This window comes from Leucopleurus acutus (assembly GCF_964270905.1).
Source record: "Leucopleurus acutus genome assembly, chromosome: 16".
NCBI lineage: Eukaryota > Metazoa > Chordata > Mammalia > Artiodactyla > Delphinidae > Leucopleurus > Leucopleurus acutus.
The window spans coordinates 41,857,499-41,873,010 of record NC_139158.1 but is presented as its reverse complement, the minus strand read 5'-3'; the positions used below and the strand labels follow the sequence as shown (position 1 = coordinate 41,873,010).

The 15,512-nt window shown below is 42.6% G+C and overlaps 1 protein-coding gene across 5 annotated transcripts in view; it reads left to right on the top strand.

The window, feature by feature from the left end:
- Positions 1-15,512, top strand: part of RALGAPA2 (Ral GTPase activating protein catalytic subunit alpha 2) — a 282,250-nt gene that overhangs the window by 104,848 nt on the left and 161,890 nt on the right. For 3 of the 5 annotated variants that reach the window (XM_082857547.1, XM_082857546.1, XM_082857550.1), the window contains 4 exons: positions 5,637-5,774; positions 7,259-7,356; positions 12,140-12,230; positions 13,580-13,756. In XM_082857547.1, coding sequence (XP_082713673.1) covers positions 5,637-5,774; positions 7,259-7,356; positions 12,140-12,230; positions 13,580-13,756 — 504 coding nt within the window. Of the gene's footprint in view, positions 1-924; positions 1,308-5,636; positions 5,775-7,258; positions 7,357-12,059; positions 12,231-13,579; positions 13,757-15,512 lie in introns of those variants that run through there. The other 2 variants (XM_082857548.1, XM_082857549.1) reach the window with 2 other exon arrangements.

Genomic DNA, 15,512 nt, shown 5'->3' with positions numbered 1-15,512 from the left:
AGTTTATACAGATTCATACTGATTATTGAGCTTAGAGTCAAAAAAAAATGATAAAAATGGCTAATTTCCAAAACAAAGAAATGTTATTCCTGGCCTTCAGCCAGTTAAAATTGAGTTTAGCTACCTGTTGTTTATATACAGAGCACTTTCTGGTTTATTAAGATGTTACAGCACCAGAAGAAATTTTTGGTGTGGACACCTCAACAAAAGGATTTACTTTGCTCTACAGTGAATAATTAGGTCTATGTGTACTTATTTTTCAATGATCCTAAAATGAACTGAATCTTCTTGCGAAGGCGGGAAATATTTCCATGTTCTTTTTATTTTCCAAAAGATGGTATTATAGACTAGTACTTATTTAATACTGGAGATAGCTTACTTGTGGCTTTGAGTGGCACTAAATCATGTCATATTGTGGTTTAGCAAAGCAAAATTAGCTTCATTCCCCTGATGAGAATCTAAAATATCGTATTATTTAATTTCTAGAATATGAGGGAAGACTAAGAACTGTGTTTCTCAGAAAGCTCTTTTTCCCTAGTAAATACTGAAGTTGGAAAATAGTAAGAACGGTACAGGAGAAGATGGCCACCAGTCAGTTAAATTACCGATGAGCATTAACTGCTTCATAATTTGGTTTTCCAAAAAATACTCCTGCCTGGAGATGATTAATAAAGTATTTAAAATACTTTGGCTTTCTATTTGGCTGATATACATCCATAAGGAACTTTTTGCATGGTGAAAAGTTTTCTTTTTTCACAACCCACTTTTTCCCATTTTGTTTAAGTTTTTTTTAACTAGTTTGTCCAGAATGTGTTCTCACAAGACATCTTTTCCTGTTAGTAATTTCATTTTGGAAGCTTTTTTCTCATTCATTATTATATTTTAGTTTACTCAGATTCTTGATTCCTATATTTACATGCACAGTTCCAACAGAAGCAGAATATGATTTAGAGCAGGGGTTCTCAACTGGGGATGATTTGCCCCCCGGGGAACATGTGGCAATGTCCGGAGACATCTGTGGTTGTCACAGCTGGGGTCGTGCCACCGGCATCCAGTGGATGGATGCTACTAACCATCCTACAGTGGAGAAGACAGCGCCACAGAGAACCGTCTGACCCAAAATACCAGTGATGCTGAGGTTTGAGAGACCCCGACTTAGCGTGGCGTGAAGCAGGCCATGCTTGGTCCGTGCTTTCCGGACTCTGCCATCCTCACTACTGGTTTTACAGCACAAAGGGTGAAGGGACCTAGCGCTATGGTGACTTTGAGGACGATCTGCTGATCTGTTTCCTCTGAAAACCACAGTCGCAAGCTCCTCCCTCATCTGAAGCCATTTCTTCTTTACCACAAAAGTGAGCCACGGTCCCGTGTAACTGTCCTGTCAAGAGTCTGGGCCCAGAGTGATGCGCGTCAGTCCCCAGTCTGAGATTGTACATCTGCCACTGACTGGCACACGAGAGAATTAAATGTGCTCCAGTTTGAATTCTGTTGTTGGCATATCTTGCTAACCTTTTGCTGAATACAGATGTAGTAGGCACACATCGCATATGCATAATACACAGGCAATTTTAATGTTGACCTTCTGGACACACGTTCTTTACTAGAAGATGATTGCTAATTTTGTTTTCATTTAAGTTAACATTTCTTGGTTTTGTTCCTTGTCTATATGATTATTCAACCCACCAAAATTGTTTTAATAACCGAAACTACAGAGAGTTACTTACCTTCACCCACTATGATGCCTTATTCTGATCCCTTTGGGGCTCTCTATTTGGTGGCAGCAGAACTTTGGGACAGTCACAACCACCTATATTCCGTTAATTAGTATGAATAGCTGCATAAGCGAACACGTGGGGTTGGAACTGGCAGTTTCAGTGATTTCCTTTTTTTCTCCTTTGTGGAAACAATTCTTTCTAGCTGTTTTGCAATTTTAACTGCTTTTATGTTGGGACATTTATCAATCTGTAGCACTTACAGGCCATGCAGACGGTAGATTTTATTTTACTTTGGGGGATATTGTAATAGTAGTAATTAGAGGATCAGTGATCTTCCCTCATTCCAAAAGAGGCTTAATGGGACCTGATTGAAAGTCTCACTTTGCGGCGTCTGCATCTGGTTCTCTGGCTTCCAGGTAGCGCCCAGTTATCAGGATGTGCTTGTGGGCAGGGTTCGGGCTGATTCACCTGTGGTCCTTGTGGGACACGTCAAGATGCTGAGTTGATTTATGTCTCTTGTGCTTTTCATAGGGTCAGCTTGGTTAGTGCACAGTGCCTTAAAAGTTAGGAAATGGCACAATTAATTCTGCTTGTGCAACCTCATATGAGGGGTAAATGGAACCCAGAATTTTGGTGATTGAAGAATGAGTCTCAGTATGTTTAATAAGATGGATTAAGGAAGGCTTAGATTAAAGAGTGAATGAAATTTCTTTTGAAAAGTCATCAGATTCTTGAATAAATAGAAGTTTCTGAAGAGTTTACACACTTAATTTAATCATGCCAGTTCTTCTTTCAGTGTGGGAAAAAATGAAATTAATCCTTATTCGATCATTTTTCTGGTGCTTTGAATGAGCTTTAGAAAGCAATGATTTAGTAATGGTGTTGGTGTTGTGTAACGTACACTATCAAGACGCTAGAAAGTTGGTGCTTTCAGAGTTTGGGTTATTGGGTTAGCTCTGCTTGAGAGAAAGTAAATGATTCGGTGAATCTGACATAGAATTCAGCTCTTTGAAGTGACTCAAATTGGGTGATAGTCAAAACAGAGAATGCATTAGACCTCCCAAAATTTATAACGCAATTTTTATATAACCTAGACTGTCCTTTTTATATTTTTCATATCAGATAATCCTCTACCTTGATATTTGCATATCAGTGTTAAATGGTTTTAATCTGTTATGAAAGAGCATTTGCTACAGCTGATCCTGTAGAAGGGGTGCAGCCTTAACAAAAATAAAAAGCCAGCAGAGGGAGCTCGAGAACTGTTTAAAAAAGAAAGGAAAAAGGTATTAAGAAAATGTTTCTGACATTCATTTGTTCGTCTATACAAAACAAATCTTGAGTATATACTTAGTACAAAGTATGAGAAAAGGCCAAAAAGTGTACATATATATAACTTGTGGGATAAGGAGAATTTATATCCTTTTTTTCACACTCTGTCAACATAACAGCCAAGTATAGGGACAGCTCAGGGCACCGTCCCCACACAGCCTGACAGATCCCTGGACCCATGGTTCTCCCCTTCCCTCCCACTCTTCTCGGCGGTTCCCGTCCCACCTCTTCCCATGGTTTCTTCAGGCTTGGACTTCCTCCATCTGAGAAGGCCCTACCAACAGGTTTACAAAAACAGAGCATTAAAGCCACATCAAGCCAGCCTGTTGGGAAGGCAGACCAGCTGGCCATGGCAGGCTCTTCGTCTGTCTGTTGTCTGAGGACCAGTGGGGACACTCGAGTTTGGAAGCCGTGGTCCTGTGGCTCTGTTGCATCCCACCAGATGGCGTCATTCTTTATCTTGAAAATGATGCTGCCACTGTTGGCCCCGCTCTTATTTGTTTCTGCTCAGAGGCCAGAAACCAACATCTACCAGTTCTTGGCATCACGTTTAAGGGAATAAAACCCACTCTTCCCACTGTCCATAAAGACCAGCGGGTGCCAATTATCTTTTAGAGACGTAGGAAGCTCTTGGGCTCCCTCTGCTGACCTGCTGACTGGGATTCACAAGCAGGTTCATTAACAAGTAGAAACCCTTCCCAGAAGGCGTCAGTATCTTGCATAACTAGAATAAACAATGAGAGAAGACAGTGGGAAGGATGGTCCGCGGGGTCATCTGGCTTCTGTTGCCCGCTGCTGAGGAGCCTGGGAGTAGAGCCGAGGGGGCTGGTTTCTGCTCCGGGATGCTGGGCGGAGCGTCCCAGAGCGCTTAGGATGTCCGGTGTTTCTCGTGGCTGTTCAGGAGCAGGGAAGAGCAGAGACAGCCTGGAAAGACGAGGCTGTAACAGGTCTGTCTGCTCCTGCCACCTTCCCATACTCTGCTTGTCCCCTAAGCCCAGCCTCCCATCAGTATCTGAATGGAGAATGTGGCCCAGGACTTTGCATTATAAGCGAGGGATCACACACATCTCACGGTTTTGAGGCCTGGTAACTTGTATCAGTGTACTTAAAAATGGAGCTTTTATGTAGATAGTAAAAGTAGAAGCAGCAGTCCTTCGGTGAAATCCTCCGTGTTATATTTAGAACCTTCCTACATACACCTTCCTGGTTGAGGCCGACCAGCCCTTTGGATTGTGGCTCTGGTGAAAGGGTTACACAGAATGGGGGCACCTTGGTGGTGAGTTGCATTTCAGGTGAGGAAGCAGGTGACACTTCCAGATAAGGCTGAATTTTGATGAGTCCCTTTTTAAAAGGACTGAAACTTCAGCTAATGAAAATTTGGGGAAAATCTGGGTGTAGAGTTCCGTGACTGCACGGGGGAGTGTGGAGCCTGGGACGCAGGCAGCGGTGGGGGTCACACGCAAGGACCACGTGGCAAGTCCTACAGGAGGGGTGCCTGGGCGGCCCGGGGGAGGTCAGCCTCGAGGGGGGAGCTGCAGGGGCTGTGTGGGCGGGGCCTGCTCAAGACTAAAGTGAGGGAGAGCTCCTGGTGGGGGATCAAGCCTGTGGGGTGACCTCTAGGGGCCCTGGAGTGCAAGCCTGACGGACAGTGATGGGGGGCCTGGGGCCTCCGCAGGAGGAGTGGCGCGGTCGCATCTCTCTTGTAGCGGGACCTCTCTGAGGCCACAAGTTAGGAGTCTGATGGTAATGCCGGAGCAGAGGGATGATAGAACCCTGGAGCTGCAGAGAAGTGGTGGGGTGACTCTTCAGCACCTTGGGTTGTCTTTGGAGATTAAAATGAACCGTGAAGTTTAGAAACGAGCTCGGAGGGACTTCCCTTCTTTAGGGGACTATGGTTCATAGATATCCTAGCTGGGATCACCCAGTGGTCAGTGCTCAGCTATGGTTTTCTATTTTATGACATATATTTATTGATTCTCTAAAAACACCAATGGGTCGTTTTTGTACTTTAGTGATTAATTCAACCTTGCATTTGGTGAAATGTCATTAAATAATTACAGTATTTTATTTTAGACGGTTGTACATTTATCTCTTAAAAAGAATAATCAAGTTGAAATTCCCATTTCTTTTTATCTTCCTTTAGGGTGTGTGTGTGTGTGTGTGTGCGCGTGTGTGTGTGTGTGTGTGCGCGTGCGCACGCGCGCGCGTGCGCGTGATGTCCCACTCTTGCACATGTAAGTGACCTTCCCTCGCATCTCCCGGCTCCCTCTTCCCTTGACATGCCTGTCCCTGAAACTCCAATGACTTTCACAGTTCTCAACCATTCTGCTCGCTCTCCCTTCTTGTTTTCTTCACTTTGATTGAAAGAAAATGCTTTGTAGAACTTAAAAAGCAGATGTACACTTGGAGTGGAATATTACTGTTAACAAGTGTAGAAAACTTTATGATGTGAAAGACAATGATACTGCACAATTTTTGTGGAAAAAAATAGTATCTAAAACTATGACTTTGAGAATCAGTTGTTTTAAGTAGTGAAATTATTTTTAAAAATCTTGAAATACATCCCTGCATGTTCTGTGTCAATGCCCACAGAAGTGGAAGAATGCCCGCAGCCGGAAAATGCAGCTGCAGCCGAATCCGGCCCCCTGGCAGCAGCCGAGCAGCAGCCAATGGTTCGGAGCAGCAGCAGCCCTGACGTCACGGAGCCACTGTGCTCAGAGGCCCCTCCGGGTACCAGCAGCTTCCCTTACTCACACGGGACCATAGACTCTGGCCGGGAAGGGGCTGCATGTCGTGTGGCTTTCTACATTTATCCTAACTCTACTCTATTTATTTCAAGGGAATTTATAAGTTGATTTGCAAGGATGTGATTTCTGGCAATGAAATATTTTAACTACTTATTTTAATCTATCCAAATTGTGTGTGTGTGTGTGTGTGTGTGTGTGTGTGTGTGTGTGTGTGTGTGTACTTTTTTCAAGTGTGGCATGTTTGAGGACTAGAAAAAAGTCCAGAGTGGCTGGAGTGGGCGGGAGGTAGAGAATGTTCACCACGGGTGAGGGAGGGCAGCAAGTTAGAGTGGAGGCAGGGAGGAGAGGTGTGAGGGGTGAGGAAAGGACTGCGAGGAGAAACGTCGACGGTGAGAATGGAAGGCTGACCAGACTCGTGAAGGAGTTTATTAGCAGTGTGCAGAGTCTGCTGAGGTTGAAGATGATAACTTGTAATAGCACTAACCCACACAGTTTCTCCAACAGCTTTTAGCAGCAACTGGTGTGGAGGGCAAAGAGGCAGATGGTTAGACCTGTAAACAGTGACTAATGTATTTTACAGTGAAAGCACATGTTTAAACGTATCTTGCAACAGTGAACACACTTATTTAGTTTCATGGGTTAGAGAAGAAATCAACCCAGCCATCCCCTAGTCCTTAATGTCAGCATTATGCCAGCCTCATCAAATGCATAGGCAGTATCCCGTCTTAGAAATCCTCTTGAAATAAGAAAATACAGTAAAAATAATTTGAGAAATGTATTATCTGAAATATTTTCTCTTCTCCAAAAGTTTTTGTGTAAGATCATTATGACTTTTTTTTCCCCCTTAAATACTTGGTAGAATCCATCGGTTGCTTGGAGTTTTCTTCTAGGAAGATTTTAAAGTACTATTCAAATTTTTAAATCACTATAAGACTATTCATATTTTCTTTTTCCTGTTTTCTTTCGGATAAGTTGTGTTTTTTTCCTAGGAATTTGTTCAATTCATGTAATTTTTTTTCAAATTTATTGGCCCCAGACTACTCATAGAATGTGATCTTTTAAATTACCTTTTGCAGGCTTGGTGGTGATAGTCCCTTTTTTATTACTGACACTGGTTATTTCTCTCGCCAGCAACGCTGAGCCACCTCACTGCTTCCTTTCCCCTTCAGCTTGCCTGGCTGACTCAGGCAGCTCTTGTCTGAGACCCCTTCCCCGAGGCTCCGGGACAGGCCTTGTTGCCTGCCCCCTGGGTAACGTAACCCAAGACAGTGAAGCTGTCTGTGTGTCAGAGACCAGGTCTATGGAGCAGACGTGATCCATAGGCTACCAGTGTGCTGGGCCCAGATCTCTCTCTTTTGTATATCTTAGGATACTTAAATTTAATAATTACCTACGTATAAAAACCTTTTCCAGTTTTACCATCTGGAGTATGCCTGCTGTTGATTCTCCCCTCTCCCAAATCTCTAGGTCAAAAGGTAGAAAATGCACAGAATGTGAGTTCTTCAGAGCCCAGGCCTGTTCAGGAGAACAAAGGACATGAGAAGAAAGAACATGAAGGAATAACAGTAAGATCTTTTCAAAATATATCCATTTGTCATTAAAAATAAACATACAAATTATTGGCACCATACATAAATTTATTAGTGGTGTGATGCTATCTTTTAAAACTTTTTTCCATTTGGATGTGTTTTAGGGCCAAATGACCTTGAGGGCTTTTAAAGCCTTGCCTACTTTCTATGTAAAATTACAGTCAAATTACAAAAATAGGGAAAAAATAAACATGAAAACAGAATTTACCATCTGGTCTGTATGTGCCCTTTCTATTTTTAAGGAGCATCCTTACCTTCAAACAAACGTTCAGATTCCCTATTCCTGATATCACTTTAGGTTGTAGCCTCCACCTGACATGAGTTCCTAGATAAGTGAGATGCTGCAAAGATCTGTTACAGTTTCTTTTTTTTTTTAATCTAAAATAGCATTTATTTTTTTTTTAAAACACAACTTTAAAGTATAAAGAAGAAAATTAAAAAGTAACCCTAACTCATTCATGCAGATAATTCCTATTTATTCATTTTCTAAAATTAGTATATATGAATAGAAAACTCAGACATCACTGAAAGGTACAAAATAAACAAAGAAAGTCTCTCCCTACTCAGCCCTGCATGGAAGCTAATGAGTGCTAAATTTCCTCTGTCTTCATTTCTGTAAAGGACATATACCAGTTTGCACATTCCATATGTATATGTATATTATATGTGTATATTTCAATAATCAGATAAACACCCAGAGGCTCACCACCAGCTTAGGAACTAGAATATCTGCAGTGTTGTTGCCGTGGCCTGTGGGCTTCATCCTGGTCCCTCAGAGAGCAGCTTTCTGTTGGCTTTGTGTTTATCGTGTCCTTGCTTTGCTCTATAGTTTTGCCCAAAATGTATGTATCTCCAAACAATATGTCCTTTAGTTTTCCTTATTTTTAAACTTTATAAAAGTGGTATTATTGCTTTGTTCACTCATTATTATGTATTTCTTAGTCCACATTGCAGCACGTAGCCCTAGTTCATTGCTTTCTTTGCTGTATGATACTCCACTGTGAATAGACCACAGCCTACTTTCCCATTCTCTTGTTGACAGACATTTAGATTGTTTCACTTTTTTTTTTTTTAAATGAAAAATGAAGCTATGTACATTCTTCATCAAGAATGTGAGTGGAATTGATGAGTCACAGAGCAGCATAATGTTGTTCTTTACAAAAGAATGTGTCTTTTTCCAAAGTGATTGTACCACTTATGTACCAGCGGTGTGTAGAGTTACCATTCATCTACATTCTTATCAACACTTACTATCGTCAGATTTTAAATCTTTTGAGTCAGGTGGGTGGAAATGGGATCTCATTTTATTTTGCATTTCTCTAATTACTAATAAAGTTTAAAATCTTTCCTTATGTTGATTGGCCGTATGTCTTTCATCTGTTGAATGCCTACTGATGTCTTTTCCATTTTCCTATTGATTTCTTTGTCTTTTTCTCTTTTATTTGTACTAATTCTTTATATAATCTGAATACTGATCCTATGTTGGTTATGTTTCTGGCAAATATCTTCTTCCAGTGTCTGGCATATGTTTTCACTTTCTCTATGTTGTCTTTCGATGAACAGAAGTTCTTAATTTTGATATTCTTGGTTATCATTTTTGTGGTTATGTTTTATGAAAATTTTAAAATATCAACTGCACAGGGATAAAAGTATTTACCTTGTATTTATAAGTGTTTCAGTTTTGCTTTATACATTTAAGTCTTTCAGCTACCTAGAGTTGATATTTATGGAGTGAGGTGGGGATCCAATTTCATTTTTCTTTCCCCACATGTATATCCACTTCTGGGTCCCATATATTGAATTCATTTTTCCTTTATTAATCTGAATGCTACCTTTCTCTCATATATACTGCTTCCCAGATGTGTAAGGCTTTATTTTGGTGCTTCTTGAATCACTGGTTTCTTTGTCTCTCTGTCTTAATTACCATAGCCCCCCACTTCCTTCTTCCTTCCTCCCACCCCTTCTAATGGAAGCTATTTTTTTACTATCTTTTGTCTTTCATTGTTGCTGTTGAGAGGTCTTCTGTTCATCTTGTCTATTTGTTGTTCCTTGTTGTTCTTCCTCCTTGTCCTTCAGTTTCACCACAGTATATTTAGGTGCATTTTCTTTTGGTCTATACGTTTGTCCTGTTTTGGATATGGTATATGTGCCATGTGTCTTTGAATACTTGTTCTTCCATTGCTTCTGGAAAATTCTTGGTAACCATTTCTTCAAATATTGCCTCTTTTTGGTTCTCTCTGGCTCTTTCCTTCTGGAATTCTGGGTAGAAATATATTTAGACCTTCTCATTCTGTCTTCCATGTCTCTCAAGCCCCCTTTCATATTTTCCATTCTCCTTGGCTGTGTGGGTGCATTCTGGGTAGTTCATCAGATCTTCACTCCGTTCAGTAATTCTCTCCTTACTCATAAATAGTCTGCTGTTTAATACTTCCATTCAGTATTTTGGTTCAACACTTACACCTTTTGCTTCTGCAAGTTCAGGTTAATTCTTTTCAAGTATATCTTGGAGTCTCTCGTAATCCCTTGTTGTTTGCTCATTTTTGTGATTGCCATCTTGTATTCCTTTAAAATAATCACAGATTATTTTATTCTAAATTCTAAACTCTTTATCATTATCTGAAATCAGTCTGATATTTGTTGTTTCTGAGACTCTTGTGCATGGTGGTTTATTTATTTCCCTTGCTGTTTGGTGATCTTCGATTGTGAGTTCCTACCTGGCTCATCTGAATCTACAGAAAACCTGGATATCTGAAGTGACGAAGTTTCACCAGGGCAACATTTTCATTTGTTTCTTCCAGGAAACAGGGAGTGCTATTAATCCTGGACTCTTGGTCCTTTTGCCATAGGGAGTGGTAACATTAGATTTACCCCTAAAGTAGCCCCATTTCACTGCCCTGGTTTCAGTTTGCTTTGTGGGGTAGGGAGAGGGTGTGGATCACTTGGAGGTTTATTTTACTTCCTGTGAGCCCCAAATTTTTATGTAGTTCTAGTTCTGTAGTGGGAGGATATGTCATCTCTCAGAGAATCAGAAGCAGAAGAGCCCACATTCTGCTTTTCAATTAAGGAAGTGTCCTGGGTATATTTCCACTGTCATATTAGACATATATTATCCTTCCTTAAGGCTGAGTAATATTTTTTTCATATACTGTTAATCTTCTAAATATCTTATTTATGACCTACTTCTGTGTTTTAGCTTAATAATTATTCTGTCCTTTAATTATACATCTTAGTCCCCCCTTTTCATGTGTTTGCTTGTTTAATATTCATTCCTTTAGTTGGCTCATTGAATCCCATGTTTTTTGTATACTCTGAACTGGAGGGCCTTAAATATATATCTTCATTTTTGGCTGTATCCTCCATCTCACCAGTCGTGGACTTTTATTGCACACTTATAGCACATTCTCTTTAGATATTCAGCCCAAAGATGAAAATTAAAATATCAGAAACTTTCTCAAGTTCCTCTATCCATTGTCTGTCTATCCATCCGTCCTCCCTCCCTTCCTTTCTCCCTCCCTCCCTCCCTCTCTCCCTTCTTTCCTTCTTTCCTTCATCACCATCATTCTCATGGTCCCCTAGATTCATATCCTTTTGTGATTAAACTTCCACTCCCATGTACAACTATTATATAAGCTCTCATATAAGCTCTTGACTGTCATTCTGCAGCATTTTTAAATTTATCTTTTCTTCTCCTTTTCTACCATCAAAAAGCCTTATCTCCTCACTCCTGAGTCACTGTAACAGTTCCATAGCAACTTCTTAACTCTGTCCTGCAGATAGCTACTGGACTTAACCTTTCTCGTTTTGTTTTTAATCACAATAAGCTATTGTCTGGAACAGACAGTTGCTCATTTTGTCAATACTGGGTTGCAATTCCTAAGCCTGATGTTGGCAGCCCACTGGCAGCTGCCTCTTGTAGAAGGTGGTCGCATTTTCTTCCTACCATTTTCGCCTGACTGCCCTGCATGGCCTGCTATAATCGGCTTCTTTTCCTGCACATAGAACTTGCTGATTCCTCAGTGCTTCCTGCCCTGAGTCCCCTCCTGCCTTCTCTCTACCACCTCATGTCTGTTGCTTCTTGAACAGCTACTGTCACTGTGAGCCGATCAAGGTAATGCTTTATTCTGCAAACCTTTTAGAGAGAGTTGACTCGCATATTTTGCTACTCTGCATTGTAACCGTTTTGTGTAATTTGTGTATGTTTTGTCTTTCCAAGCCAGTTATGTAAATTTTAGAGGATGCGAATTGCCTCACAGTGTTCTAGTCCCCTGTTTTTAAACCACGGTCCAGTGCTGAGCGGTGCTCAGGAAAGCCTGCTGCACACGTAACAAGAGAAGCACTGAATGACCTTTGGGAGTCTGGGTAGAGTGTCTGCCTTCCCTGCCAGCACCCTGGCCATCCACGGGGACTTAGGCTTCCTGGAGGACTGTATCCGTTATCCATGTGTGCCAGAGCAGAGGTACAAGTAGAATTTCAAAATAAACGATTTCCATATAACTTGGCACCCCTCCTCAGTAGACCATTTTAATTGGATGTCAACTGACAAAGTAGAAGCCTTAAATTTCAGATCTTGTGTAATTTATAATTCAGTTATGGTAATTTGTGAACCCGTATCCTTCCAATGCAAAACGTCATTCAGTTTTTTTGTTGCCCGTTATTATTGTTTGTTTCTTTTTCTTTAGAAATGTGGACTAGAAACTTACCGGTCTTATAAAAATGAAAACTTCCCTGTACCAAATGCAATATTTCTTTCTGTCTGAAGATCTCAGTACGAAGAAGCAGCAGCCCCGCTGAATTGGATTTGAAAGATGATTTGCAGCAGACGCAAGGGAGATACAGGGGGAGACAGAAGAGTGAGTGCCAGCAAATGTGGTCTGTGTTCCTCCAGCTTCGGCGAGGCTGCATTTTGTTCCCTTTTGACTTTCTAACTCGAATGATATCTTATCATCTGAAGGCACGTGGTTGTGAAATGGGACATCTTCATTCCTGGGATCCCAGGATTGATGGGTGGTTAGTGTGCACATACAGTTGAATAGATCCAGTCAGTTACCTATACCTTCGAGTCCTGTCTTTCCAGCCCTGGGACTTTCTCCAGGTGAGAAGCACAACCAAGGTTGATGTCTGGGTGAGCAGACAGACCCAGAAGGAGAAATGGCCTTCCCCAGAAAGTTTTCCCAGGTTAGGAGCAAAAGCTTCAGAAGTACCTTGAAGTCAATGGCATAAGTATTTAAAAAATAAAATCTGACTGGGATGCTGAGACGTACCATCACATACTGTGAAATGCAGTCCCTGATACTCCGCTTCCCTGAGTTCCACTGCCAGGGCCCCTCCTTCTTGGCGGATCCTGGTGGAGGGCGGAGCAGGGCCTCTTAGGCTCCACCTTCTAGAGTCCTGGGGCAGTCAAAGTTAGGGACCTAGCAGGTTGGGGACTGGGACAGCTGTCAGTTCTCTGCAGGTGAAGAGCGGACAGCAGATTAGAAGCGGCAGGGCTGGGGGACTGTCAGCGGCAGATCGAAACGCAGCCGGCAGAGCTGCAGGCAGAGAGGGCGGACACCCCGAGTCCTTGTGGAGCAGACGGGATTTGGGGGGCAGGCTGGCTGGGTCTGTTCTGCGTCAGACTGAATAGTCCTGTGAGGCTTCACAGCCTTTGAGAGCATCCTTGTATCATGACAAATTAGAACTTTTTAGTGTTTAAAGGGGAGAGTCTCTATTGAAGAAAACCTTTTGTGTGGGACACCTCATCCCCCGGTAATCCTGGGTGATTCACCCCAGGTTCAAGTCTAGACATCAGGCATGAGGTGGAAGGCATCCTCGGGCTCTTCAGCCTGCCAGCATAAACTCGCTTCTGTGGTGGAATCAATTCCCCTCCCCTCCTCCACCCACCCCCGATTTGTAGTTGAATAAGTCAGGGTAGAAAGCGTAAGAACTCGAGGTGATCTTCTCCGTACCTGGGGGAACTCAGTTAAGACCCCTGAATAGGGTGCGGCTTGGGCTGTAGGTGGCACGGCCCATAAGGACTGCTTGTGCCCCACGCCTGGAACCTCTGTTTCACTGACCAGGAGCCCCACGCAGGCACCTTTTGAGCCTCTGTCCTGAGAATGATTCCTGCTGGGACAGCTGCTTAGTTCCCTGTGTGCTGGGATTGTGGACATGCTGGTTCCCTGCTCTTGGCTGTCTCAGACTGTGTCTCCCATTGTGCCAGGTGACAGTGTCAGCAGTGACGCTGCTCTGGGCTGCAACACCGAGGCAGAGCTGTCCCTGAGCCCGTGGCAGATCTGCGAGGAAGACCCAGAACTGAGCACGCCCACGGATGCTGTGACTGACTCCGATGCCCGCCACTGGTTACAACTCAGTCCCACGGATGCTTCCAACCTCACAGGTAACCAACTGCGTCTTTGAAAAGAGGCACCGGTGCTAACACCAGTTGGGAGATCCCAGGGTTTGCCAGTTGCAAGAACTCTAGGGGTCCCTCAGCACAGTGATGATGGGGGCTCCCTCCTCCCACATGGGTGCGCCGGCCCCAACCCCCTGTTCATAATCAGTTGTGAATTCGCAGAGTCCTATGTGGAGAGGGTGCTGAAACAGTGGCCGAAAAGGGAGGAGGCCTGCCATGCCGACACCCACTGTCCACCATGGGAGGAGGTCTCTGATATTCATGCCAAGGCTTTGCGATCTGTGACCAAATGTGATTTACTCTGGAAACAGAGAAGAGTGATTTTTCCAACTGACATGTGTCCTAAATCCAGGATAAGTTAAAGAATTTGGATAGCTTATTGATTACTATTTTCTTTAACTTTACTGTAGAATGTTTGATATATACAAGATAAGTTGTGAGGCATGTGTAAGTTAGGGACTGTAGTAATCAAATGAACACCAGCAAACCTGCACCCCGTGTAAGAAGTAGAACAGCTGCCCCACCAGTGAGGCCCCAGCAGGCCCTTCTCAAGTCCTTCCCCTCCCGTCATCCTGTGACCCTGTCCCCAATTCTTCCTAAAATCATGCCCTTAACTTCTTCATAATTTTACCACAATATCTGTCTCCTCAAACACTACATCATTTAATTCTGGTTTTAAGCTTTTGAAAAATGTTGTCATATTCTGTATTTTTGCAACTTTTTTCCCTTGAGTATCTGTATTTCTGAGATTCATGAATAGATTACAGAGCCGAACTTTCTGGGTCTGCATCCAGGCTCTGCCAGGGAATGGCAGGGTGGCCTTGAGCCAGTGAACCTCTCTGTCCTTCAGTTTCCTTTCTGTAGAGTGGGGATAGGAATCGTCTGTGTTATGGGTTGTTGCAGGAATCAGTGAGTGAGCACCTGAATCAAGAGCGCAGAGCAGCGTGTGTGGAAGCACTCTGCAGTCTTAGCTGTTCACACGCACACACACACACACGTCCTGTGACCCTGGGCAAGTGAACCTCTAAAGGCTCAGTTCCCTTACCTTGTGACAGGGGAGGACGGGGACACCAAGAGAAGTTGGGTTTTTGTTTTGCTTTGTTTTGCTAAGTGTCAGGAGAGACTAGTGTTCTGAGGAGCTCAGCGAGGGCGAGGGCGAGGGCGAGGGCGATGCCGACCACCGCCCACTGCATTCCTGCATCCACAGACGTCCTCGATGAGAACAGCAACAGCAAACCACGAAGCACATGTTGAGTAAAAAGTGGTATTAAAATGCTAAAGATCATTTTAAAATTAGAAGTCAAGGCAAAACTTTGAACTTCGTTTTTTGGTTTTGTTTTTTTTTAACCAGGCAAACTGGTTTTCACTAATTACAATATAAAATTTTTTTTATAAATGTTTTTGGAAGTTCCTAACGGAGTAGGAACTGATGTTTTTGGAAGTTCCTAACGGAGTAACATAAAAACTCCGTAAAATTTAGTTTTTGGTAAAACTTAGTGTTGGATAAAATCTTTTATCTATGATAAGACCAAGGAGAATAATCTTCATGTGTATTTAATGTGTATCTTAATTAAGACTAGAAAAATGAGCAGAGAAAAACAAACCAGTTAACTGTAAATGAGTAACGCGTTGCCCTATAATGCTGTATATGCCGTCCTTCAGAGATAGTGGACATTTTTGGTCTAAGTATTCACATCTGCCAGTGGTAGAAGCCTTGCAAAATCAATGAGAGAATGATTGG